This window comes from Sus scrofa, chromosome X (genome assembly GCF_054392235.1).
Source record: "Sus scrofa isolate SSC_HxYL_T2T_F1_AM1 chromosome X, Sscrofa_HxYL_maternal_Yorkshire_Landrace_v2.0, whole genome shotgun sequence".
Classification (NCBI taxonomy): Eukaryota; Metazoa; Chordata; class Mammalia; order Artiodactyla; family Suidae; genus Sus; species Sus scrofa.
This window is the reverse complement of record NC_139401.1, coordinates 64,081,489-64,106,537: the sequence shown is the minus strand read 5'-3', so window position 1 is coordinate 64,106,537 and position 25,049 is coordinate 64,081,489. Positions and strand designations below refer to the sequence as shown.

Sequence of the window (25,049 nt, the reverse complement as noted above, 5' to 3'; positions counted from 1 at the left end):
TTCTTTTTCCCATTTTATGTTCTTGCCTCCCTTGTCAAAGATTAATTGACCATAGGTGTCAGGGTTTATTTCCGAGTTCTCTATTCAGTTCCATTGGTTTGTCTGTCTGTTTTGATACCAATACCACACTCTTTTGATGACTGTGGCTTTGTAATGTTTCTTGAAGTCTGGGAGAGATATGCCCCCTGCTTGGTTTTTGTTTCTCAGGATTGCTTTGGCGATTCAGGGTCTTTTGTGGTTCCATATAAATGTTTGGATTGTTTGTTCTAGTTCTGTGAAAAATGTCCTGGGTCATTTGATAGGGATTGCATTGAATCTGTAGATTGCTTTGGGTAGCATGGCCATTTTTACAATATTGATTTTCAAAATCCAGGAACATGGAATATCTTTCCATTTCTTTACATCTTCTTTGATTTCTTTGATTAAAGTTTTATAGTTCTCGGCATATAGGTCCTTTACCTCTTTGGTCAGGTGTATTCCGAGGTATTTGATTTTGTGTGGTGCAATTTTAAAAGGTATGTAGTCATTTTGTATTCCTTTTGTAATATTTCATTGTTGCTATACAGAAATGCGACTGATTTCTGAATGTTAATCTTATATCCTGCTACTTTGCTGATAAATCAGTTCAAGGAGTTTTGGGGTTGTGTCCTTAGGGTTTTCTATGTATACTATCATGTCATCTGCATACAGTGACAGTTTGATCTCTTCTCTTCCTATATGGATGCCTTTGATTTCTTTTGTTTGTCTAATTGCTGTGGCTAGGACTTCCAAAACTATGTTGAAGAGCAGTGGTGAGAGTGGGCATCCCTGTCTTGTTCCAGATTTGAGTGAGAAGGCTTTCAGTTTTTCCCCATTGAGGATTATATTTGCTGTGGGTTTATCATAAATGGCTTTGATTATATTCAGGAATGTTCCCTCTATACCCACTTTGGTGAGAGTTTTTTTTATCATGAATGGATGTTGGACTTTGTCAAATGCTTTTTCTGCATCTATTGAGATGATCATATGATTTTTGACTTGTCTTTTGTTAATGTGGTGTATGATGTTGACTTGTGTATGTTGAACCATCCTTGTGAACCTGGGATGAACCCTATCTGGTCATGGTGTATGATCTTTTTGATATGTTGTTGGATTCGGTTGGCTAAGATTTTGTTGAGAATTTTTGCATCTATGTTCATCAATGATATTGGGCGATATTTTTCTTTTTTGGTGGTATCTCTGTCTGGTTTTGGAATGAGGGTGATGGTGGCATCATAGAATGTCTTTGGGAGTATTCCTTCTTCTTCAACCTTTTGGAGGAGTTTACAGAGGATGGGCACCAGTTCCTCTTTATATGTTTGGTAGCATTCACCTGTGAAGCCATCTGGTCCTGGACTTTTATTTGTAGGGAGTGTTTATATGACCTCTTCAATTTCATTTCTAGTGATTGGTGTGTTCAGTTGGTCTGTTTCTTCTTGACTCAGTTTTGGCAGGCTGTAAGATTCTAGAAAATTGTCCATTTCTTCCAGATTGTCAAACTTGGTGGCATATAGTTGTTCATAGTATTCTCTTATGTTTTTTTTTTATTTCTGCAATATCCATTGTGATTTCTCCTTTTTCATTTCTAATTTTGGTTATTTGGGTTCTTTCTCTCCTCTTTTTAGTGAGTCTGGCCAGGGGTTTGTCAATTTTGTTTACCTTTTCAAAGAACCGGCTCTTGGTTTGATTGATTTTGTCTATCGTTTTTTTGAATCTCTATTTTATTGATGTCCTCTTTGATCTTTATAATTTTGTTCCTTTTGCTGACTTTAGGTTTTTTTTTGTTTTGTTATTGTTTTTGTTTTGTCTTTTTGCCTTTTCTAGGGCTGCTCCTGGGGCATATGGATATTCCCAGGCTAGGGTCTAATCGGAGCCATAGCCACCAGCCTACACCAGAGCCACAGCAACACGTGATCCAAGCTGCGTCTGCAACCTCCACCACAGCTCACGGCAACGCCAGATCCTTAACGCACTGAGCAAGGCCAGGGATAGAACCCGCAACCTCATAGTTCTTAGTCATATTTGTTAACCACTGAGCCATGATGGGAACTCCTGTTCTCCTTTTTCTAATTTGTTTAGGTGCAGGGTTAAGTTGTCAATTTGAGATCTCTCTTCTTTTTTAAGAAAGGCCTGTATCGCTATAAATTTCCCTGTGACCACTGCTTTTGCAGCATCCCATAAATTTTGAGAGGTTGTGTCTTCATTATCGTTTCCCTCAAGGTATTTTTTAATTTCCTTCTTGATTTCCTCATTGACCTATTGATTTTTTAGTAGCATGTTGTTTAGCCTTCATGTAGTAGGTTTTTTTCTCATTTCTTTTCCTGTGTTTGATTTCTAGTTTCATGCCACTGTGGTCAGAGAAGATACTTGAAATAATTTCTGTGTTCCTAAATTTGTTGAGGTTAGCTTTGTACCACAGAATGTGATCACCCTTGAAAATGTTCCATGTGTATTCTGAATTTTTTGGATGTAGTGTCCTGAAGATGTCAATTACATCTAATTTTTCTATTGTTTCCTTTAGGATCTCTGTTGCTTTATTGGTTTTCTGTCTAGAGGATCTGTCCATTTGTGTGAGTGGGTTATTAAGGTCTCCTACTATGATTGTATTCCCATCAATTTCTCCCTTTATGTCTGTTAATATTTGTTGTATGTATCTGGGTGCTCCTGTATTTTGGGCATGTATGTTGACGATAGTAACATCCTCTCCTTGGATGGATCCCTTAATCATTAAGTAGTGTCCTTCTTTGTCTTTCTTTATGTCTTTTGTTTTAAAGTATAGTTTGTCTGATATGAGTGTTGCAATTACTGCTTTCCTGTCATGTCTATTGGCATGAAATATTTTTTCCCACCCCTTCACGTTCAATCTATATGTGTCCTTTGTCCTAAGGTGAGTTTCTTGTAGGCAACATATTGAAGGTTTTTGCTTTTTTATCCACTCAGCCACTCTGTGTCTTTTGATCGGAGCATTCAGGCCATTGACATTTAAGGTGATAATTGATAGATGATTATTTATTGCCATTTTGAACCTCATGTTCCAGTTGATTCTATGGTTCTCCATTCTTCCTTTCTTTTTTTGGTCAGATGGTCTCTGGTTATTTCCTGCTTGAGTGTTTTTTTTTTTTTTTTTCATTTTTTGTGAATGCAATATTTGGTTTTGGCTTGTGGTTGCCCTGTTTTTTTAAGTCTGCTAACCCCTTCCTATAATTGTGTGTTGTAGACTGATGGTCCTGTAGGTTCACACACTTCATTACTATACTAAAATTAAGAAAACAAACAAAATTTTTTAAAAAGGACCTGTTTATTTCCTTACTTCCCTTGCCCACATTTTATGATTTTTATGACTATTTTTTTTCTTTTCAATTTTATTTTGTTTGAAGCATGTTCATGATTAAATCTGTATGCTGGCTTATTTGAGTGACTGCTCTCTGATTGTGGTTTCCTCAATCCTAGTTCTTCCTCTTTTTTCTTCTTTTTCCTCCCTTTCTTTCCTTCCTTTCTTTCTGGTTTAGAGAATCCCTTTCAATATGTCTTTTAGAATGGGTTTTGTATTGCTGTATTCTTTTAGCTTTTGTTTGTTGGAAAAAAAATTTTATTTCCCCTTCTATTTTAAATGATATTCTTGCTGGATAGAGTATTCTAGGTTGCATATTTTTTCCCTTTAGCACTTCAAATATCTCTTGCCATTCGCTCCTGGCCTGTAGAGTTTCTGTAGAGAAACCAGCTGATAACCTTATGGGGGTTCATTCATAGGTAACATTCTGCTTTTCTCTTGCTGCCTTTAGGATCCTCTCTTTATCACTAACTTTTGCTATTTTTATTATGATGTGTCTTGGTGTGGGTCTATTTGGGTTCAAGTTCTTTGGGGCCCTCTGTGCTTCTTGTAACTTGAATTCAGTATCCGTTAGATTTGGGACGTTTCCAGCGATAATTTCTTCAAATATATTTTCCATTCCCTTTATCTTTTTCTACTCCTTCTGGAATTCCTATTATGCATAGATTGGCCCACTTTATATTATCCCATAGGTCTCTTATATTGCTTTCCTGTTTTTTGATTTGGTTTTCTGTCTGCTGACCTGATTGGGTGATTTCCATTATTCTATCTTCCATATCACTGATTCGTTCTTCTGCATTATTCATTCTGGTTTTTACTGCCCTTGGTTCAGTTTGCATCTCTGCAAATGAATTTTCTAGTTTTTCTTGGCTCCTCCTTATATTTTCTAGTTCCTTTCTGAGGGTGTCTGCAATACTGTTCATATCTTCTCTTAATTCCTTCAGTATTTTCACTATTTCTCTTTTGAACTCCAAGTCTGTCAGACTGCAGAGATCTGTTTCATTGTTGACTGCTTTAGGTGAATTCTCCTTTTGGTTTAACTGGGGGTGGTTTCTCAGCCTCTTCATCTTGCTTGTTGTTTTCTTTTTCTTGGTGGCCAGGCAGTGTTTTCCTTGGACCTGCTGTGGAATGTTTCCTGAGAGCTGGCATTGTTGGTCGGTCTCCCCTCCTCTCCCCTCCCCAACACTGGCGCCTTGTCTCTCCTGCTGATCCAGCTCTTCTCCCAGGTTACCTTTGATGTGGCTTTCCACTCCCCAGCCCTTAGCGTATTGCTCCCTCCACCTGTGACACTCCTCTTTCTAGACTTCCAGGTAGTCTCTGCCCCACCAACCTGACCAACTGCTTCCTAGTTTCCCTAGCAGTCTCCGCACAGCCCACCCCAGTCTGTTCCCGGGGACTAACCTCCATAGCTGAGGTCTCAGTGCCCAGCCCCCACCTGAGCATCTTGGTTTTTGTTGACTGTGCCAGTAGTTCAGATGATCTGTTCTGTTCTCACTCTGCTCTTCAGATCTCAGACATACTGCTATGCTCTTCTCTGCATCTGGAGATCCCTCCAATTCGGTTGATCTTTCCATTGAGTAGGTGACTTTCCAGGGTGTGGGATCCCTTTCTCCTCCACAGTTCCTTTCGGGAGTGCCTGTCCAGCCCCAATTCCTCTTCTCTCACTCTCCTCTTTTCTCTTGTTTTACCCAGCTATGTCACGAGATTCTTGCTATTACTGGAGTCTAGGTTCTTCTGCCAGTGATTAATTGCTGTTCTGTGTGAGTTGTTTAACCTGTAGATATGGGCTTTTTTTTTTGTTGTGTTTGTGGGAGCGAGCGAGCATGTCCCCCTACCCTTCCTCCATCTTGCCTCCTCTATATATATTCTTTTTCTCACATTGTCCCCATCATGCTCCATCATAAGTGACTAGATATAGTTAAGTGGTATGCAGCAGGATCTCATTGCTTATTCATTCCAAAGGCAATAGTTTGCATCTATTAACCCCAAATTCCCAGTCCATCCCAAACCCTCCCTCTCCGTCTTGGCAACCACAAGTTTGTTCTTCAAGTCCGTGAGTTCCTTCTCTGTGGAAAGATTCATTTGTGCCATATATTAGATTCCAGATATAAGTGATATCACATGGTATTTGTCTTTCTCTTTCTGACTTACTTCACTTAGTATGAGAGTCTCTAGTTTCATCCATGTTGTTGCAAATGGCATTATTTTGTTCTTTTTTATGGCTGAGTAGTATTCCATTGTGTATATATACCACATCTTCTTAATCCATTCATCTGTCAATGGACATTTAGGTTGTCTTGGCTATTGTGAATAGTGCTACAATGAACATATGGGTGCATGTGTCTATTTCAAGGAAAGTTTTGTCCAGATATATGCCTGAGTGGGATTGCTGGGTCATATGGTAGTTCCACGTATTGTTTTCTGAGGTACCTCCACACTGTTTTCCATAGTGGTTGTACCAATTTACCTTCACATCAACAGTGTAAGAGGGTTCTCTTTTCTCCACACCCTCTCCAGCATTTGTTATTTGTTGACTTATTAATGATGGCTATTCTGACTGGTGTGAGGTAGTATCTCATGGTAGTTTTGATTTGCATTTCTCTAATAATCAGTGATGCTGAGCATTTTTTTCATATGCTTGTTGGCCATCGTGTTTCTATATCTTATCTTTATAATTCTAGCCATACCAGATGGGTATAAATCCATATTTGATCTTCAGCATTTCTCATAGTGAAAGCACTGAAGGCTTAGAGAGGGTAAGTGATTTGCCCAATTCACACAGCTTCTAAATGACAGAGCAGCAACTTTCATCCATCTTATCCCAGAGTTCATTTATCTCCTGTATTATTGTACTTCCTATAACTTGTCTGAGCATTGTTCTGAGAAGGAACAAATCCCTCTACTCACCACTCTTCTTTACCAATAGCATTTCACTACCTTACCCCAAAACTTGTTATTCCCTTTGTATATAGTATTACAGTGAGTCCTTCACCATCATCGTGGACTCTTTCACACATCCCTATCTAAGCCCTGATTCGCCTCCTGTAATATCTCTTGAATCTGTCTCTATATTTGCTGCTGCTCTAGTTTTGATCCTTCTCATCAGCAGCCCCATCTGGTCTCCCTGCCTCCGGTCTCTCTGGTTTGGTCTACTCGTCATAATGAGCCCAAAAGGATATTCTAAAAACACATTTGATAATGCTACTTCCCTGCCAAAAAAGTCATGATTCTCTGCAGCCCAGTGATAAAGTTCATATTCTTGAACATGACATTCATTGGTTTTCATTATATAGCCCCAGCCCAATTAACAACATCCTCTCCAACTTCTCGTATTTTTCATCTAAATTTGGATCCTATGTTCAAATGACACTAAACTTTTTCTTTTACATTTTCTTAGACAAATCATGATCTTTCACTCTTCCAGGTTGGTTTCTCTTTGAAATTCCCTTTCCCCTTTTTTTCCATCTATTGCAATCCTTCAATCCCATTCCTTCAAATGTTACCTCTTTTACAAAATTTTCTCCAGTATCACCAGGCAGAATTAGCACTGTCCTCCTCATAGCACTTGTTTGCCTGATTCTACTGGTATTACCATAACTGATCTCTTTCTCCTGCTTCAGCCTCTCAAAACTCTTCCTTATCACTTACCCACACATAGTAGAGATGCCCCTGATTGGCGGCCTGTCTCTTATGAGGCCTACCTATCTGATCCTGATTCACTACTAGTTTTCTGCAGTTTCTGAATCTGGCTTATGTGTTTTTCCTGTGGAAATAGATGGATACTTAGGGAAAGGGGATGATACTGAATTCTTATTACCTGACAGGAGCCATGAACTATCTCTTCAGAAAGAGTACGGACCCTGGAAACAGACTTCAACTCTGAAAATTGGCTCTGCCGTATTAGTTTTATGACATTAAGCCTCTCAGTGCCTTAGACTTCTTATGTGTAAAAATGGGACTAATAACAGTTTAAAACTTTATACAGTAATTTGAAGATTACATGAGATAATCCAGCTAAAGCGCCTAGAACAGGCTCTAGCACAAAGAAAATATTCAAATAATGGTATCTGTTATCATTAGTATCATTGTCATGATCATTATCATTATTATTTTATCATTCTTATTTAGCACATTCTAGAACCTAGAAATGGTTTTCCTGTCAGAAAGGCCTTTCCAAAGTCCCCATTACTGCTAGCATTATACCCCCTATTTCTCCAAGCCAGGAAAAGATCCTTTCCAATGTGAAAGGTAGTGGCTTTTCTGAGACTATGTATGTGGCTCCTTTTTATGGTATTGGACCTCTTATAAGGTTTGAAATAATGATGATACCATTATGGCCTGTAAGACATGACCAACCCCTGTTGTTTCCCCTAAAGGAGAGCAGGGATGGAATTTCCTAGGATCTCTCCACCAGAAGAAGAAAGTATTCAGATAAAAATATGTAACCGAGATGTTGGGCCAAAAGCATGTGGGAGAATGAATTTATGTCACTGTTTACTTCATTCTTTTGAGAAAGTAAATGTGCTTGAGGTTTAGTCCTAATTGCTAGAAGGTTTAAAGGCAGCCTCTGCCACAAGACATGTTCTGGAAGCATGTGATCTAATTACTTGGCATTTTTGAGCTTATGTCCCTACTATTATTTGTGAGTGTTTGGTAATTTTTTATCTTACTGATCTAGTCTGAGAGCAGTTGTGCTAGGGTTAATAAAAGCAGTGTCATATATCTGCTTTTATATGGGAGCAGATAAGGGTATGGGATTATGGGAACTATAGAGGAACTAGAGAGGAACTCCTCATGGCTTTGGTGGTGGCTACAATGATTTATGGCAGGTTCCCAAGAGGAAGAAAAGTCTTGGGGGAAAAATTCTTTGCAGCAAGACTTAGCCCTTTCTTCCCACATGGAAACTCATATCTCACTACCCACTTAAATATAATAATATAAATAATAACTAACAGCTATTGAATGTTTATTATACACTAGGCACTGAAATAAATATACCATCTCATGTAATCCTCACCACAGCTTCATGAGGTAGGTACTTACTATTATCATTCCTCTTTTACTGAGGAGAATATTTGCAGTATACTGAGATTATGAACTTGACCCAGGTTCCACAGTTGGTAACTAGCAGAACTGAGATTCAGACCTGGATACCTGGCTCTATAACCTGGAGTTCTTTTAAAATTTTGTTGTGGAGAGTTTCAAATATAAACAGAAGTTTAAAACAAACAGTGTAACATACTCTCCATATGTCTATCACCAACATTTATGACCACATGCCCAATCTTGTTTCATTTATATCCCTGCCCATTTTCCTAATTCAGACATCATGTCATTTCTTCCATGAATATTTCCAGATCTATTTGTAAAAGATAAGGACTCTTTTTTAAATCAAATTTTCAATAACATCATCATATGTAAAAGAAAACAAAGCAGTAATTCATTAAGATCATTAACTATCTAGTCAGTGTTTAAATTTCTCCTATTTTTAAATAGTTGAGTTTTCCTTTTTTTCAATCAGGATCCAAATAAGACTCATGTGTTACAATTGGTTGACATGTCTCTCAGGTCTCATTGGCTGACCAGAACCTATGTTCTTAACTACTACACTCTGATCTAGGTTTTGTGTTACCAAGGAAGGTGACAATTTCTGTAGAGCAGGAGTTCTCAATCAAGGGTTCATTAACAGTTTCAGGGGGCTCCATGAATCTCTTATTAGAGTTTTCAGAATTGTGTGTGTATATGTGTAGGTTAACTTTTTTATATGGAGATTATCCCTGGCTTTCATTAGAGTCTCAAAGTTTTAATTAAGACACAGAGCACCTGAAAAGCATATACTATTGTCACAGGAAATTGTAGACCACAAAAGCTAGGAAAAGGCCATAAAGTGGCTAGTTGAGGATGTCTTTATGAATATGGAGAAAGAAGTTAAATTCTTTTAAGTATATTAACTTGCAATTTGATAGATCTTTACAAATTACTTTTGAAACCAATAGAAATAGTTAAGGATTAACTGATATCTTTATTTAAAGTAATAGAATGTATAATTGATTGAGGGCTTTTAAGTTCCTTTTTTTAATAATGATTTTTATTTTTTCCATTATAGCTGGTTTAGAGTATTCTGTCAAATTTCTACTGTACAGCAAGGTGACCCAGTCACATATACATGTATACATTCTTTTTTCTCACATTATCATGCTCCATCTTAAGTGACTAGATATAGTTCCCAGTACTATACAGCAGGATCTCATTGCTTATCCATTCCAAAGGCAATAGTTTGCATCTATTAACCCCAAATTCCCAGTCACTGCCACTCCCTCCCCCTCCCCTTCAGCAACCACAAGTCTGTTCTCCATGCCCATGATTTTCTTTTCTGAGGAAAAAATTCATTTGTGCCATATATCAGTATATTGGCTATAGTAAGACATTGTTAGTTATCTATTCTATGTATAATAGTTTGCATATGCTAACTCCACACTCCCATTTCACCCCTCCCCCACCCCCCTTGGCAACCACAAGTCTATTCTCTATGTTTGTGAGCCTGTTACTGTTTTGTAAATAAGTTAATTTGTAACATTTCTTTTAGATTCAACATATAGGTTATATAGTAGGATATTTGTCTTTCTCTTTCTGACATACTTCACATTGTGTAATAATCTCTAGGTCCATCCATGTTGTTGCCAATGGCATTATTTTATTCTTTTTATGGTTGAGTATTATTCCATTGTATATATGTGAAATATCTTCTTCATGCTTCCATATGTTTATGGACATTTAAGTTGCTTTCATGTCTTGGCTATTGTAAATAATGCTACTATGAACATTGGGGTGCATGTATCATTTTGAATCTATATTATTTATTAATGTAATTATTGTTGCTATTTTCATTTATTTTTTTATTTTTGAAGTAATAATGGCTTATAACATTTACATTTTGTGTGTACAACCTTATATTTCTATTTCTGTATAACTATAGCAGGCTCACCACCAAAAATTTAGTTTCTGTTTGTCACCATAGAGTTGACCCCCTTTACCCATTTCTCCCTCTTCTTCCCCTCCATATTTTATTTTCGTTTTGTTTGGTTTGCTTTGTTCATTTATTTTGGTTCTTTGTTCATTTTTTGTTTTGTCCATTTGTTTCCACACGAGTGAAATGATATGGCAATGGTTTTTCTCCATCTGACTTATTTCACTTAACATAGTGCTCTCAAAGTTCATCTATGTTGTCACAAATAGAAAGATTTCATCTTTGTATGACTGAGTACTATTGTTTTGTGTATACCACATATTTGTCCATTCATCCACTGATGGACACTTAGGTTTCTTCCACATTTTGGCTATTATAAATAATGCTGTAATGAACATAGAGCTGCATATATATACATATATATATTAATTTTTAATTATAATTGATTTACAATGTTCTGACAATTTCTGCTGTACAACACAGTGACCAGTTCTTTTTGCACATTATCCTCCATCATTTTCCATTACAAGCGACTCTGAGCTTATCACCTCCAAATGCAATAGCATGCATCTACAAATATCAAATTACCTGTCCATCACACTCCCTCCCCTCCCCCTTGGAAACCACAAATCTGTTCTCCAAGTCCATGAGTTTGTTACTTTTCTGTAGATAGGTCCATTAGTGCCATGTATTAGATTCCAGATATAAGTGATATCCTACGGTACTTGTCTTTCTCTTTCTGACTTACTTCACTTAGTAAGAGAGTCTCCAGTTCCATCCATGTTGCTGCAAATGGAATTATTTTGTTCTTTTTCATGGCTGAGTAGTATTCCATTGTGTATATGTAAACAACCTAAATGTCCATTGACAAATGATTGGATTAAGTTATTTTTTAACATATCCCTTTAAATGAAGCATCTTGGCATATTGTGGTTTTACTAAATTTTGGTCATGAAAATAATACTAAGTTCTTGAATTCCCTGTTTTATGAAACCTGTGACTCCTTGTGAACTGGCATAAGCAGAGACTGATTTTGTGTGATACATGGATTTGTTTCATGACAATAACTCCTTTGAAAATGTGTGTAATTTTGCAATATTAAGTATGCATGTGTAAAAATGTAATGGTGATAAAGGTTATTATTAATCTTTCCTCTTTGCACCAACTTTTCCTAGATGAAATCCAACATAGAACACCCAATGGTACCATCATCAGTAGTATAGAACTGCCCAAGCCACTTCAATACCCCAAAATACCTATGCAGAGAAGTGGGGAAGCTGATTCTGGGAGGAAATCCCCAAGCAGACCTGTTTCAGAGGGCAAGTTGGAGTCCTGCCTCGAGGTGGATGTGGGGAAGTTGGTGTCTAGGCTACAGGATGGAGGGACCAAGGCCTTACCAAAGGCAACCAATGGACCTGTTCCAGGCACTGGGCCCACTAAGGCCCCATCTTTCCACATAAAGAGACCTGCTCCTCGGGCCATGGCTCACCACAAGGAGGGTAAGTGCTTGGGGATCCCATGGGAAAGAGAAAGGACCCCAACTACTTTGCACCTTGAGACCTTTCTGAAGTTGTAGATGTTTTAGTAGAAATCTCGTCCAGTTTACTACCACTAATATTGGAATTGTAGACAAGAACAAAAAGACGTTCATAATAATAACTAGAATGCAAGCTTTATGAGGGATTTTTGACCTGTTTATTTACTTCTATATCCAAAATACCGAGAACAATGCCTGACAGTGATACAGGAAGCACTTGTTATTTGTAGAATAAATTAATAATAATGATATTATTTTTTTTCTTTTCTGTTATTGCTTTTTTGGAGAATATTGAATATAGTTCCCTGTGCTATTTTTTTATATTTTTGGACTTTTTGTCTTTTTTAAAATTTAATAGTTTTTATTTTTTTCCATTATAGCTTGTTTACACTGTTCCGTCAATTTTCTACTATACAGCAAGGTGACCCAGTCACACATACACATGTACATTATTTTTCTCAAATTATCATGCTCCACCATAAGTGACTAGATATAGTTCCCAGTGCTATACAGCAGGATATCACTGCTTATCCATTCCAAAGGAAATAGTTTGCATCTATTTACCCCAAGCTCCCAGTCCCTCCCATTCCCTCCCCCTCCCCCTTGGCAACCACAAGTCTATTCTCCATGTCCATGAGTTTCTTTTCTGTGGAAAGGTTCATTTGTACTGTATGTTAGATTCCAGATAAAAGTGATATCATACGGTATTTGTCTTTCTCTTTTTGACTTACTTCACTCAGGATGAGAGTCTCTAGTTCCATCCATGTGGCTGCAGATGGCCATTATTTTGTTCTTTTTTATGGCTGAATAGTATTCCATTGTGTATATATACCACATCTTCTTAATCCATTCATCTGTCGATGGACATTTAGGTTGTTTCCATGTCTTGACTATTGTGAAGAGTGCTGCAATGAACATGTGGGTGCATATGTCTTTTTCAAGGAAAGTTTTGTCCAGATATATGCCCAAGAGTGGGATTGCTGAGTCATATGGTAGTTCCATATTAAGTTTTCTGAGGTACCTCCACACTGTTTTCCGTAGTGGTTATACCAATTTATTGCACCAACAGTGTAGGAGGGTTCCCTTTTCTCCATACCATTTCAGCATTTGTTATTTGTGAACTTATTAAAAATGACCATTCTGACTGGTGTGAGGTGGTACCTCATAGTAGTTTTGATTTGCATTTACCTAATAATGAGTTATGTTGAGAATTTTTTCATGTGCTTGTTGGCCATCTGGATATCTTCTTTGGGAAACTGTCTATTCAGATCTTTTGACCATTTGTCAATTGGGTTGTACACTTTTTCCTATTGAATTGTATAATTTGTTTGTATATTTTAGAGATTAGGCCCTTGTCAGTTGCATCCTTTGAAACTATCCTCTCCTATTCTGTAAGTTGTCTTTTAGTTATTTTTTAATGGTTTCCTTTGCTGTGCAAAAGCTTGTCAGTTTAATTAAGTCCCATTGGTTTATTTTTGCTTTGATTTCTATTGCCTTGGGAGTCTGACCTAAGAAAATATTTGTAAGGTTGATGTCAGAGAATGTTTTGCGTATGTTCTCTTCTAGGAATGTAATTGTGTCTTGTCTAGCGTTTAAGTCTTTAAGCCAGTTTGAATATACTTTTGTTTGTGGTGTGAGAGTGTGTTCTAGTTTCATTGATTTGCATGTGGCTGTCCAGTTTTCCCAGCACCATTTGCCGAAAAGACTGCTTTTTCCCATTTTATATTCTTGCCTCCTTTGTCAAAGATTAACTGACCATAGGCGTCAGGGTTTATTTCTGGGTTCCCTCTTCTGTTCCATTGGTCTATATATCTGTTTTCATACTACTACCACCCTGTCTTGATGACTGTGGCTTTGTAAAAGTGCCTGAAGTCTGGGAGAGTTATGCCTCCTGCTTGGTTTTTGTTCCTCAGAATTGCTTTGGCAATTCTGGGTCTTTTGTGTTTCCATATACATTTTTGGATTGTTTGTTGTAGTTCTGTGAAAAATGTCGTGGGTATTTTGATAGGGATTGCATTGAATCTGTAGATTGCTTTGGGTGGTGTGGCCATTTTTACAATATTAATTTTTCCATCCCAGGAACATGGAATATCTTTCCACTTCATTGAAACCTTTTTAATTTCCTTGACTAATATTTTATAATTCTCAGCATAAAAGTCTTTCACCTCCTTGGTCAGGTGTATTCCCAGGTATTTGATGTTTTGGTGTGCAATTTTACAAAGAATTGTATTTTTGTATTTCTTTTCTAATATTTCATTGTTAGTATACAGAAATGCAACTGATTTCTGAACTTCTGAATGTTAATCTTATATCCTGCTACTTTGCTGAATTTGTTGATCAGTTCAGTTCATTTCTGGGTTGAGTCCTTAGGGTTTTCTATACATAGTATCAGGTCCTCTGCATACAGTGACAATTTTACTGCTTCTCTTCCAATTTGGATACCTTTTATTTCTTTTGTTTGTGTGATTGCTCTGGCTAGTACTTCCAATACTATGATGAATGAAAGTGGTGAAAGTGGTTAGAGTGGGCATCCTTGTCTTGTTGCAGATTTTAGTGGGAATGTTTTCAGCTTTTCTCCATTGAGTATTATATTTGCAGTGGGTTTGTCAGAAATGGCTTTTATTATGTTAATGTAAGTTCCCTCTATACACACTTTGGCAAGCATTTTTACCATGAATGGATGTTGGACCTTGTCAAATGCTTTTTTTGCATCTATTGAGATGATCACGTGTTTTTTGCCTTTTCTTTGGTTATGTGGTTTATGACGTTGATTGGTTTGTATATGTTGAACCATCCTTGTGAGCCTGGGATGAATCCCACTCAGTTGTGGTGTACGATCTTTTTTATATGTTGTTGGATTTAGTTGACTAAAATTATGTTGAGAGTTATTACATCTATACTCATCAAAGATACTGGCCTATACTTTTCTATTTTGGTAGTATCTTTGCCTGGTTTTGGAATTAGGGTGATGATGGCATCATAGAATGACTTTGGGAGTATTCCTTCTTCTTTGACCTTTTGGAAATGTTTAAGGATGATGGGTATAAGTTCCTCATTATATGTTTGGGAGAATTTGCCTGTGAAACCAGAAGGCCCTGTACTTTTATTTGTAGGGCATGTTTTTATTACATATTCAATTTCATTTCTAGTGATCAGTCTGTTCAGTTGATCTATTTCTTCTTGATTCAGTTTTGACAGGCTGTAAGTCTCTAGAAAGTTGTCCATTTCTTCATGGTTGTCAAATTTGTTGGCATATAATTTTTCATAGTATTCCCTTACAGTTTTTTGTATTTCTCTAGTATCTGTTGTGATTTCTCCTTTTTCATTTTTTATTTTTATTATTTGGGTGTTTTCTTTGTGCGTATTGGTGAGTCTGTCTAGAGATTTGTCAATTTTGTTTCCCTTTTCAAAGAACCAGCTTTTGGTTTTATTGATTTTTTTCTATTGTGGTTTTTTTCCATTGAGGCTCTAGAATCATTTTTATATACATATTTTTTTATTCCAATACATTATTAATTTTTTCTACTGTACAGATTGAATATATATTTTATTGTTTTCCTCTCTGTTCGTTATGATTTTTTCCTTCTGCTGACATTAAATTTTGCTTGTTCTTCCTTTTCTAATTCATTTAGGTGGTGGGTTAAGTTTCTGATTTGAGATTTTTCTTCTGTTTTAAGGAAGGCCTGTATCACTATGAATTTCCCTCTAAGCACTGCTTTTGTGGCATCCCATAGATTTTGAATGGTTGTGTCTTCATTGTCATTCATCTCGAGGTATTTTTTAAATTTCCTTCTTGATTTCCTTGATCCATTGGTTTTTTTAGTACCATATTGTTCAGTCTCCATGTAGTTAGTTTTTTCTTCTTTTCCTGTGGTTGATTTCTAGCTTCATGCCACTGTGATCAGAGAAGATACTTGAAATAATATCTATACTCTTAAACTGGTTGAGGTTAGCTTTGTGTCCCAGTATGTGATCTATCCTTGAGAATGTTCCATGTGCACTTGAGAAGAATGTATAGTCTGATTTTTTGGATGCAATGTCCTGAAAATGTCAATGAAGTCTAACTTTTTATTCTGTCATTTAGGATCTCTGTTGTCTTTTTGATTTTCTGTCTAGTGGATCTCAGTCCATTGCTGTGAGTGGGGTGTTAAATTCTCCTAGCGTTATTTTATTCCCATCAATTTCCCCTTTTATGTCTGTTATTATTTGTTGTATGTATCTTGGTGCTCCTATATTAGAGGCATATATGTTGATGATTGTAATATCCTCTTCTTGGATGGATCCTTTTACTATTAAATAGTGTCCTTCTTTGTCTTTCTTTATGGCCTTCGTTTTAAAGTCTATCTTGTTTGTTAGATAATTCTGCCTTTAGAATCCTCTCTTTATCATTGACTTTTGCAATTTTTATTATAATACATCTTGTTGTGGGCCAATTTGGGTTGAACTTGTTTGGGGCCTTCTATGCTTCCTGTATCTTGATATCATTTTCTTTTAGATTTGGAATGTTTTCAGCCATAATTTCTCCAAATATAATTTCAATCCCCTTTTCTTTTTCTTCTCCTTCTTGTATTCCTAGTATGCATAGATTGGCCCACTTTATATTATCCCGTAGATCTCTTATATTGCTTTCGTTTTTTTCATTTGGTTTTCTTTCTGCAGTCCTAATTGGGTGATTTCCACTATTCTATTGTCCAAGTCACTGATCTGTTCCTCTGCATTATTCATTCTTCTCTTCAGTGCCTATAGCTCAGTTTGTGTCTCTGCAAATGAATTTCTAATATTTTCATGTTCCTCCTTACATTATATAGTTCCTTTCTAAAGTAATCTGCATTATTGTTCATATCCACTTTTAATTCCTTGATATTCATCCTTAATTCCTTCAGTATATTCATTATCTCCCTTTTGAACTCAGTGTCTGTCAGACTTCAGAGGTTTGTTTCATTGTTTGCTGCTTCATGTAAATTATCCTGTTCTTTTAACTGGGAAAGGTTCCTGAGCTTCTTTATCTTGCTTATGTTTTTCTTTTTCTGTGAGTATAAGGAATCCAAACTTTAGTATTGGATGGGCTATTTCTATGCAAGAGCAACCCTTTGTATTTTGTGGGGGGTTACTATTTATTTTTGGTTTGGGAGTTTGGATATTTTCTGTCTCTTTCTTTGGTGTGAGAAGGCTGTTATCTCCAGGGTGCTGAGCGTGTTTGCAGGGAGAAAGAGGCAATGAGTAGGGCTAGTAGTCAGTGCTTATTTGCTAGGCTCTTAACACCAGCAAGGACATGCAGGAAGATGGCACAGGCTACTCCTAGTTGCAGGGCCCTTGGAAGTGGTAATGAGCCTTAGGCAGATTTACAGGGTGCCCAGAGTATTTGACAATGGCAGCAGCAGGGTGTGTGAGTTCCCGGGGAAGTGACAGCAACAACAGGTAGTGTTTAATTGCAGTCCCTCCTCTGAGGTTATTCAGGCCACAAGTATTGCCTCTTCAGGGACACCTAGTGGTAGTGGGCCATGCCCACCTCTGGAGTCAGTGATAACTACAGTGGTTTGCCCCTGCCCCCTGTAGACCATGCCAGAAGCACCCCCTCCTTCTTAGCCCACACAGGAGTTGCTGCACAGACTGCTCCTAGTTGCAGAATCCTGTGAAGAGACAGTGATCAAGTGTGTGGGTACTCTTTGGAGTATCTGGCAGTGGTAGTAGCAGGGTAGGTATGCTCCCAGGAGAGTGAGAGCAGCAACAGGTGGTGTTCAGTCACAATGCCCTCCTCTGTGTTACCCTCTGAGGTGATTGGGGCTGCAAGTGCTGTCTGTTCAGGGATCCCTAGTGGTGGCGGTCCACACCCACCTCTGGAGTCAGTGATAACTGCAGTGGTTCGCCCCTGCCGCCTGTAGACCATGCCAGAAGCACCCCATCCTGCTTGGCCCGCACAAGAAGTGCTGCACAGGCTCTTCCTATTTGCATGGTCCTGGGATGTGACAGTGTTCAAGCTTGTCAATGCTTGAGCACTCAGCAGTGGTAGCAATAGGGCTGGTGTGCTCCCAGGCCTTCAAGAGCAACAACAGGTAGTGTTTGGTCACAATGCCCTCCTCTGTATTGCCCTCTGAGGTGATTGGGGCCACAAGTGGTGCCTGTTCACAGACCCCTAGTGGTGGCAGGCCACCCCCACCTCTGGAGTCAGAGATAACTGCTGTGGTTTGCCCCCACCACCTGTAAACCATGCAAGAAGCACCCCATCCTACTTAGGCCCCACAGAAGGTGCTGCTGAGACTGCTCCTAGTTGTAGATTCCTGGTAAGGGACAGTGATCAAGCATCTGGGCACTGCCCAGAATGTTTGGCTGTGTCAGCAGCAGCATGGGTGTGCTCCCAGGGGAGCGAGAGCAACAACAGGTGGCAGTCACAATGTCCTCCTCTGTGGTGCACTCTGAGGTGATTGAGGCCACAAGTGGTGCCTGTTCAGGGACCCCCTAGTGATGGAGGGCCATACCCACTTCTGGAGTAAGAGATAACTGCTGTGGTTTGCCCCCGCTACTTGTAGACCATTGGAAGAAGCACCCCATCCCGCTTAGCACACACAAGAGGTGCTGCACCACCTGCTCCTAGTTGCAGGGTCTTGGGAAGGAACAGTGATCAAGTGTTTGGTTGCTGCTCAGAGTGTGGCACTGGCAGCAGCAGGGTGAGTGTGTTCCCATAGGAATGAGAGCAACAACTGTTGGTGCTCAGTTGCAGTGCCCTGTTTTTTTTTTTTTTTTTTTTTTTTTTTTTTGACCCCTGAGGTGACTGGGGCTGCAGGTGGACCCTACTTACAGGCCCACAGTGGTGGCAGTCCACGCCTCTTTGGCCTCCAAGATGATCGCCTTGATCCATCCCTGCTGTCTGTAGATCACTCAAGAAGTACCACATCGCACTTCTTAGACACCCACTGCCCTTAGCTCACAGAAGAGGTACCCAGCCACCCATAACTTGCACAAGAAGTGCCTGGTCTCCAGTAGCCCAAGGTAGTGGCTTCTCACCACCCGTAGTCTGTGCCAGAGGCACCCTGCCCTCTGATAGCCCATGGGTGCACAGGGAGGTTCCTACGGCAGTCCACCCCTCTTCATCTCACCCTCCCCAACAATGGTGCCTTGTTTCTGTGGGCCCAACCTCCTCCTGGGTTCCCTCTGCCATGATGTTCCACTCCCCAGCCTGTAGCACACCTCTCCCCTGCCTGTGGCACACCAATCCTTAGCCCCTCAGGATGTCCCCACAGACAACACTAGTCCTCTCCCTAGAACTGACCTCTGGAGCTTGAATCTCAGCACCTAGCCCCTGCCCAAGTGTCTCAGGCTGTGGTGTCTGGGGAGGTAGTGCAGATGGTCTGTCCAGGTCTCACTCTGCTTTGCCCTCCTCAGTCCAGCTGCTGCACTTTTCTCAGCAACTTTGAAATCCCTCGATCTTGGCTGATTTCCCTGTCCGTTAGGTGGCTTCCCAGAATGTGGGTTCCTTTTCTCATTCACATCTCCCTCTCAGGAATACTAGTTCCATCCTTATTATTTTTCTCTATTTTTTTTATTTTGTTCTACCCATTTATGTCAAGAGTTTCTTGCCCTTTTGGGAGGTTTAAGTTCTTCTGCCAGTGTTCAGTAGAAGTCCTGTGCAAATCGTTTTACAGGTAGATTTTTTTTTTGATGTGTTTGTGAGAGAAGGTGAGTGCAACATCTTACTCCTCCACCATCTTGCCCCCCACCACATCTTCTTAGTCCATTCATCTGTTGATGAACATTTAGATTGTTTCCATCTTGGCTATTGTGAATAGTGCTGCAATGAACACAGGGGTGCATATGTCTTTTTCAATGAAAGTTTTGTCTGGATATAGACCCAGGAGTGGGATTGCTGTGTCATATGGAAGTTCTATATTTTGTTTTCTGAGGTACCTCCATACTGTTTTCTATGCACATATATTTTTGAATTAGTGTTTTCATTTTCTTTGTATAAAAACCAAAAAATGGTGGTTCTATTCTTAATTTTTTGAGGAATTTCCATACTGTTTTTGATAGTGGCTGCACCAATTTACATTCCCACCAACAGTGTATGATGGTTCCCTTTTCTCCACATCCTCTCCAATATTTGCTATTTCTTGCCTTTTATAAAATACTTATTTTAGTGGGCATGATATGATATCTCACTGGGCTTTTGATCTCCATTTCCCATAATTAAACAGGGGACTATATCCAATTTTGTGATATAGACCATGAAAGAAGATACTATAAGAAAAGGAATATATGTGTGTGTGTGTGTGTGTGTGTGTGTGTGTGTGTGTGTGTGTGTGTGTGTAACCAGGTCACTTTGCTCTATAGCACAAATTGCCACAACATTGTAAATCAACTATAATAAAAAATATATAAAAATAAAAAATAATAAAATTTAAAATAAAACCCTTGGAGAACAAATTAGTTACTACTATAAAAAATAATTTCAAAAACCGCATAGTGTGCCTGTTGGCCTTTTGTATGTCTTCTTTGGAAAATGTCCATACAGCTCATCTTACCATTTTAAATTAGGTTGTTTAGAGATTTTTTGTTGGTGAGTTGCATAAGTATTTTTATTTCTTTTTATTTTTAAGATTTTTTCTATTATAGTTGATTTACAGTGCTCTGTCAATTTCTGTTGTACAACAAAGTGACCCAGTCACACACACACACACACACACACACACACACACACATATTCTTTTTTCTCACATTATCCTCCATCATTTTCATCACAAGTGACTAGATATAGTTCACTGTGCTTTACAGCAGGATCTCATTGCTTATCAACTCCAAATGCAATAGTTTGCATCTACTAACCACAAACTCCCAGTCCATCCCACTCCCTCTCCCTTCCTCTCCCCCTTGGCAACCACAAGTCTCTTCTCCAAGTCCATGAGTTTGTTTCTTTTCTGAAGATAGGTTCATTTGTGTTGTGTATTAGATTCCAGATATAAGTGATATCATGTGGTATTTGTCTTTCTCTTTCTGACTTACTTCACTTAGTATGAGAGTGTCTAGTTCCATCCACGTTGCTGCAGATGGAGTTATTTTGTTCTTTTTTATGGATGAGTAGTATTCCATTGTGTGTATGTACTACATCTTCTTAATCCATTGAACATTTAGATTGTTTCCATGTCTTGGCTATTGTGAATACTGCTGCAGTGAACATAGGGCTGCATGTATTTTTTCAATGAAAGTTTTATCTGGATATATGCCCAGGAGTGAGATTGCTGGATCAACAGACATATAGACCAATGGAACAGAATAGAGAACCCAGTAACAAACCCAGACACCTATGGTCAATTAATATCAACAAAGCAGGCAAGAATATAAAATGGGAAAAAGAAAGTCTTTTCAGCAAGTGTTGCTGGGAAAACCAAGCAGCTGTATGTAAATCAATAAAACTTGAACACATCCACAGCCCATGCACAAAAATAAAGTCAAAATTTCTTAAAGACTTAAACATAAGACAAGATGCTGTAAACTCCTAGAACAGAACATAGGCAAAACATTCTCTGGCATCAACCATACAAATGTTTTCTTTGAGCAGTCTCCCAAGGCAACAGAAATAAAAGCAAAAATAAACCAATAGGACCTAATCAAACTTACAAGATTTTCTGGAGTTTCCATCATGGCACATCAGAAATGAATCTGACTAGGAACCATAAGGTTGTAGGTTCAATCCCTGACCTCACTCAGTGGGTTAAGGATCTGGTGTTGCTGTGAGTTGTGGTGTAGGTCACAAATGTGGCTTGGATCTGGCATTGCTGTGGCTCTGGTGTAGGCTGGTGGCTACAGCTCTGATTCAACCCCTAGCCTGGGAAACTCCATATGCTGCAAGTACTGCCCTAAAAAGGACAAAAGACAAAAAAAACCCCCACAAAACCCAAAAACTTACAAGCTTTTGCACAGCAAAGGAACCATGAAAAAAAGCAAAAATACAACTTATAGAATGCGAGAAAATAGTTTCAAATGATGCAACCAACAAGGGCTTAATCTCTAAAATATACAAACAACTTACACAACTCAACAGCAAAATAAAAAAACAACCCAATTGAAAAATGGCAGAAGACCTGAATAAACATTTCTCCAAAGAAGATATACAGATGGCCAACAGGAACATGAAAAATGCTCAACATCATTAATTATTAGAGAAATGCAAATCAAAACTACAATGAGGTGCCACCTCACACTGGTCAGACGGCCATCTATAACAAGTCAACAAATAACAAATGCATAAGTTTTTAAATATTTTTGAATTAACCCCTTATTGGAGATATGATTTGCAAATATCTTCTCCTATTTGGTAGGTTGTCTTTTCTTTTTTTGAAGGTTTCCTTTGCTATGCAGTAGCTTTTTAGTTTGATGTAATCCTATTTGCTCATTTTTGCTTTTGCTTCCCTTGCCTGAGGAGAATATACAGAAAAATATCACTAAGGTCAATGTCAAAAAGTATACTGTCTATGTTTCCTTCTATGAGTGTTAAAGCTTCAGACCTTACATTCAAGACTTGAATTCATTTTTAATTTATTTTTAAATATCTTTTGTGATAGTATAGCTTTCTTTCTTTCTATTTATCTATCTTTCTTTTCATATGGCTGTTCAATTTTCTCAGTACCATTTATTGAAGAAACTATCTTTCTACATTGTATGTTTTTTGCACCTTTTTCATAATTGTCCATGTATGTGTGCTTTTATTTCAAGGCTTTTACTTCTGTTTTATTGATATACCTGTCTGTTCTTCCACTAATACATATTGTTTGATTACAATAGCTTTGTAATATACTTTAAAATCAAGGAGTGTGATACCTCCAGCTTTGTTCTTTTATCATAGAATTGCTTTGGCTATTTGGTATCTTTTGTGGTTCCCTATGAATTTTTGATTTTTTTATTCTATTTCTGTGAAAGCTGCCTTTGGGTTTTGATAGGGATTGCACTGAACCTGTAGATTGCTATTGGTAATATGAACATTTTTAACAATGGTAATTCTTCCAGTCCATAAGCACTGAATAACTTCGCATTTATTTGTGTCTTCTTCCATTTATTTCAACAGTGTCTTGCAGTTTTCAGTGTACAGGTCTTTCATATCCATATTTAAATTTATTCCTAAGTATTTTGTTACTTTGTTGCAATTGTAAACGGGATCATCTTCTTATTTTTTTTCTTTCTACTTCATTGTTAACACTCAGAAACATCATGTTTTTTGTATGTTGATTTTGTCCACTTTAACTTGACTGTATTTGTTTATTATTTCTAATAGTTCTTTGATATAGTCTTTATGTGTATAGGATTTTCTATATATAAAATAATGTCATCTGCAAATAGTGACAGTTTTACTTCTTCTTTTCCAATTTAGATGCCTTTTATTTCTTTTTCTTTCCTAATTGTTCTGACTAGGACTCTCAATTTTATGTTGAATAAGAATGGTGAGAGTGGGCATCCTTGTCTTATTCCTGATCTTAGAGGGATAGCTTTCAGTTTTTAACCATTGACTATGATGTTTCCTGTAAGATTGTCATCTATAACCTTTATTATGTTGAGGTATGTTCCTTCTACACCAGTTTTTTTTTTTTTTTTTTTGTCTTTTGTTGTTGTTGTTGTTGCTGCTATTTCTTTGGCCGCTCCTGCGGCATATGGAGGTTCCCAGACTAGGGGTTGAATTGGAGCTGTAGCCACCGGCCTACACCAGAGCCACAGCAACGCGGGATCTGAGCCGCGTCTGTAACCTACACCACAGCTCACGGCAATGCTGGATCCTTAACCCACTGAGCAAGGGCAGGGACTGAACCCGCAACCTCATGGTTCCTAGTCGGATTCGTTAACCACTGCGCCACGACGGGAACTCCCTACACCAGTTTTATTGAGGGTTTTTATCACATGTGGTACTGAATCTTGTCAAGTGCCTTTTCTACATCTATTTAAATGATAGGGTTTTCATCCTTCATTTGGTTAATGTGGTGTATTACATGATTGATTTGTACATATCAAACCATCCTTGTGTCCTTGGATTAAATCTCATTTGATTGTGACTGAGATGTATGATCCTTTTAATGCACTGTATTTGATTTGCTCATATTTTTTTGAGGATTTTTGCATCCATGTTCATCAGAGATATTGGCCTGTGTGTGTGGTCCTTTTCTGGTTTTGGTGTCAGAGTAATAGTGGCCTTGTGAAATGAGTTGAGAAGTGTTCCCTCCTCTTTAATTTTTTAGAAGAGTTTGAGAAGGATAGTATTAAATATTGTTTGAATTTTTGGTAGAATTCACCTGTGAAGCTGTCTGGTCCTGGACATTTGTTTGAGAGAGGTTTTTGTTTACTGTTTTAATCTCTTTACTACTGATCAGTCTATTCAGATTTTCCATTTCTTCATGTCTCAGTATTGGAAAGTTCTGATTCTGAGAATTATTCCATTTCTTCTATGTTGACCAATTTGTTGGCATATAGCTTTTCATAATATTTTATTATTTGTATTTCTGTAGTAGCTGTTATTATTTCTGGTCTTTCATTTCTGATTTTACTTGTTAGATCCTTCTCTCTTTTATCCTTAGTGTCTAGCTAAAAGTTTGTTAATTTTGTTTAACTTTTCAAAAAAACAGCTCTTAATTTTGTTGACCTTGTAGATTGTCTTTTTGGCCTCTATCTCATGTATTTCCACTCTGATCTTTTTTTTGAAATTTTTATTAGCATATAGTTGATTAACAGTGGTGTGTCAATTTCTACTGTGCAGCATAGTGACCCAGTCATATATATATATATACACACACTATTTCTGGTCTTTCCACCTCGCTGTTTTTATTTATACTAGAAAAGTGAGGCCAACAAGGATAAGTTACCAAAGGTTCATGGGATCTGGGATCTAAGTCTTACCAAGTCTGGCAGGTGCCAAAGCCTCTGTTCCTTCCAGTAAGGCAAGACTATCACCTTACCTTTAAAAGCTTTGAATCTGTGAACTACTGTTTTCTCATTCTTATTTTACTGTTTAGTAGAAATAAGAACAAAGTGTAACAACTTCTGAAAAATGATGGACTTTTAAAATTACAAATTACAAATTCAAGTTGTGACTGACTTCTGCAAATTTAATTGGCTACTATATGTGGAGACTCATGTTGGGATGTTGAGGCTAGTCCAGAGGGATTTGGAAGGATAGAAATCTGTGAAGCAAGATATGGCTTAGATCCAAATCTTGGATCCTTTAA

At 38.0% G+C, this 25,049-nt stretch overlaps 1 protein-coding gene across 12 annotated transcripts in view; it reads left to right on the top strand.

Moving 5' to 3' along the window:
- Positions 1-25,049, top strand: part of OPHN1 (oligophrenin 1) — a 631,870-nt gene that overhangs the window by 516,108 nt on the left and 90,713 nt on the right. For 7 of the 12 annotated variants that reach the window (XR_002340743.1, XR_014835159.1, XR_014835161.1 and 4 more), the window contains one exon: positions 11,492-11,815. The exons of the other annotated variants lie outside the window; for them this stretch is intronic. Coding sequence is in view for 4 of the 7 variants with exons in the window: in XM_085007355.1 (XP_084863481.1) it covers positions 11,492-11,815 (324 nt within the window). In the remaining 3 variants the exon portion in view is untranslated. The remainder of the gene's footprint in view (positions 1-11,491; positions 11,816-25,049) is intronic. 12 annotated transcript variants of the gene reach the window in all.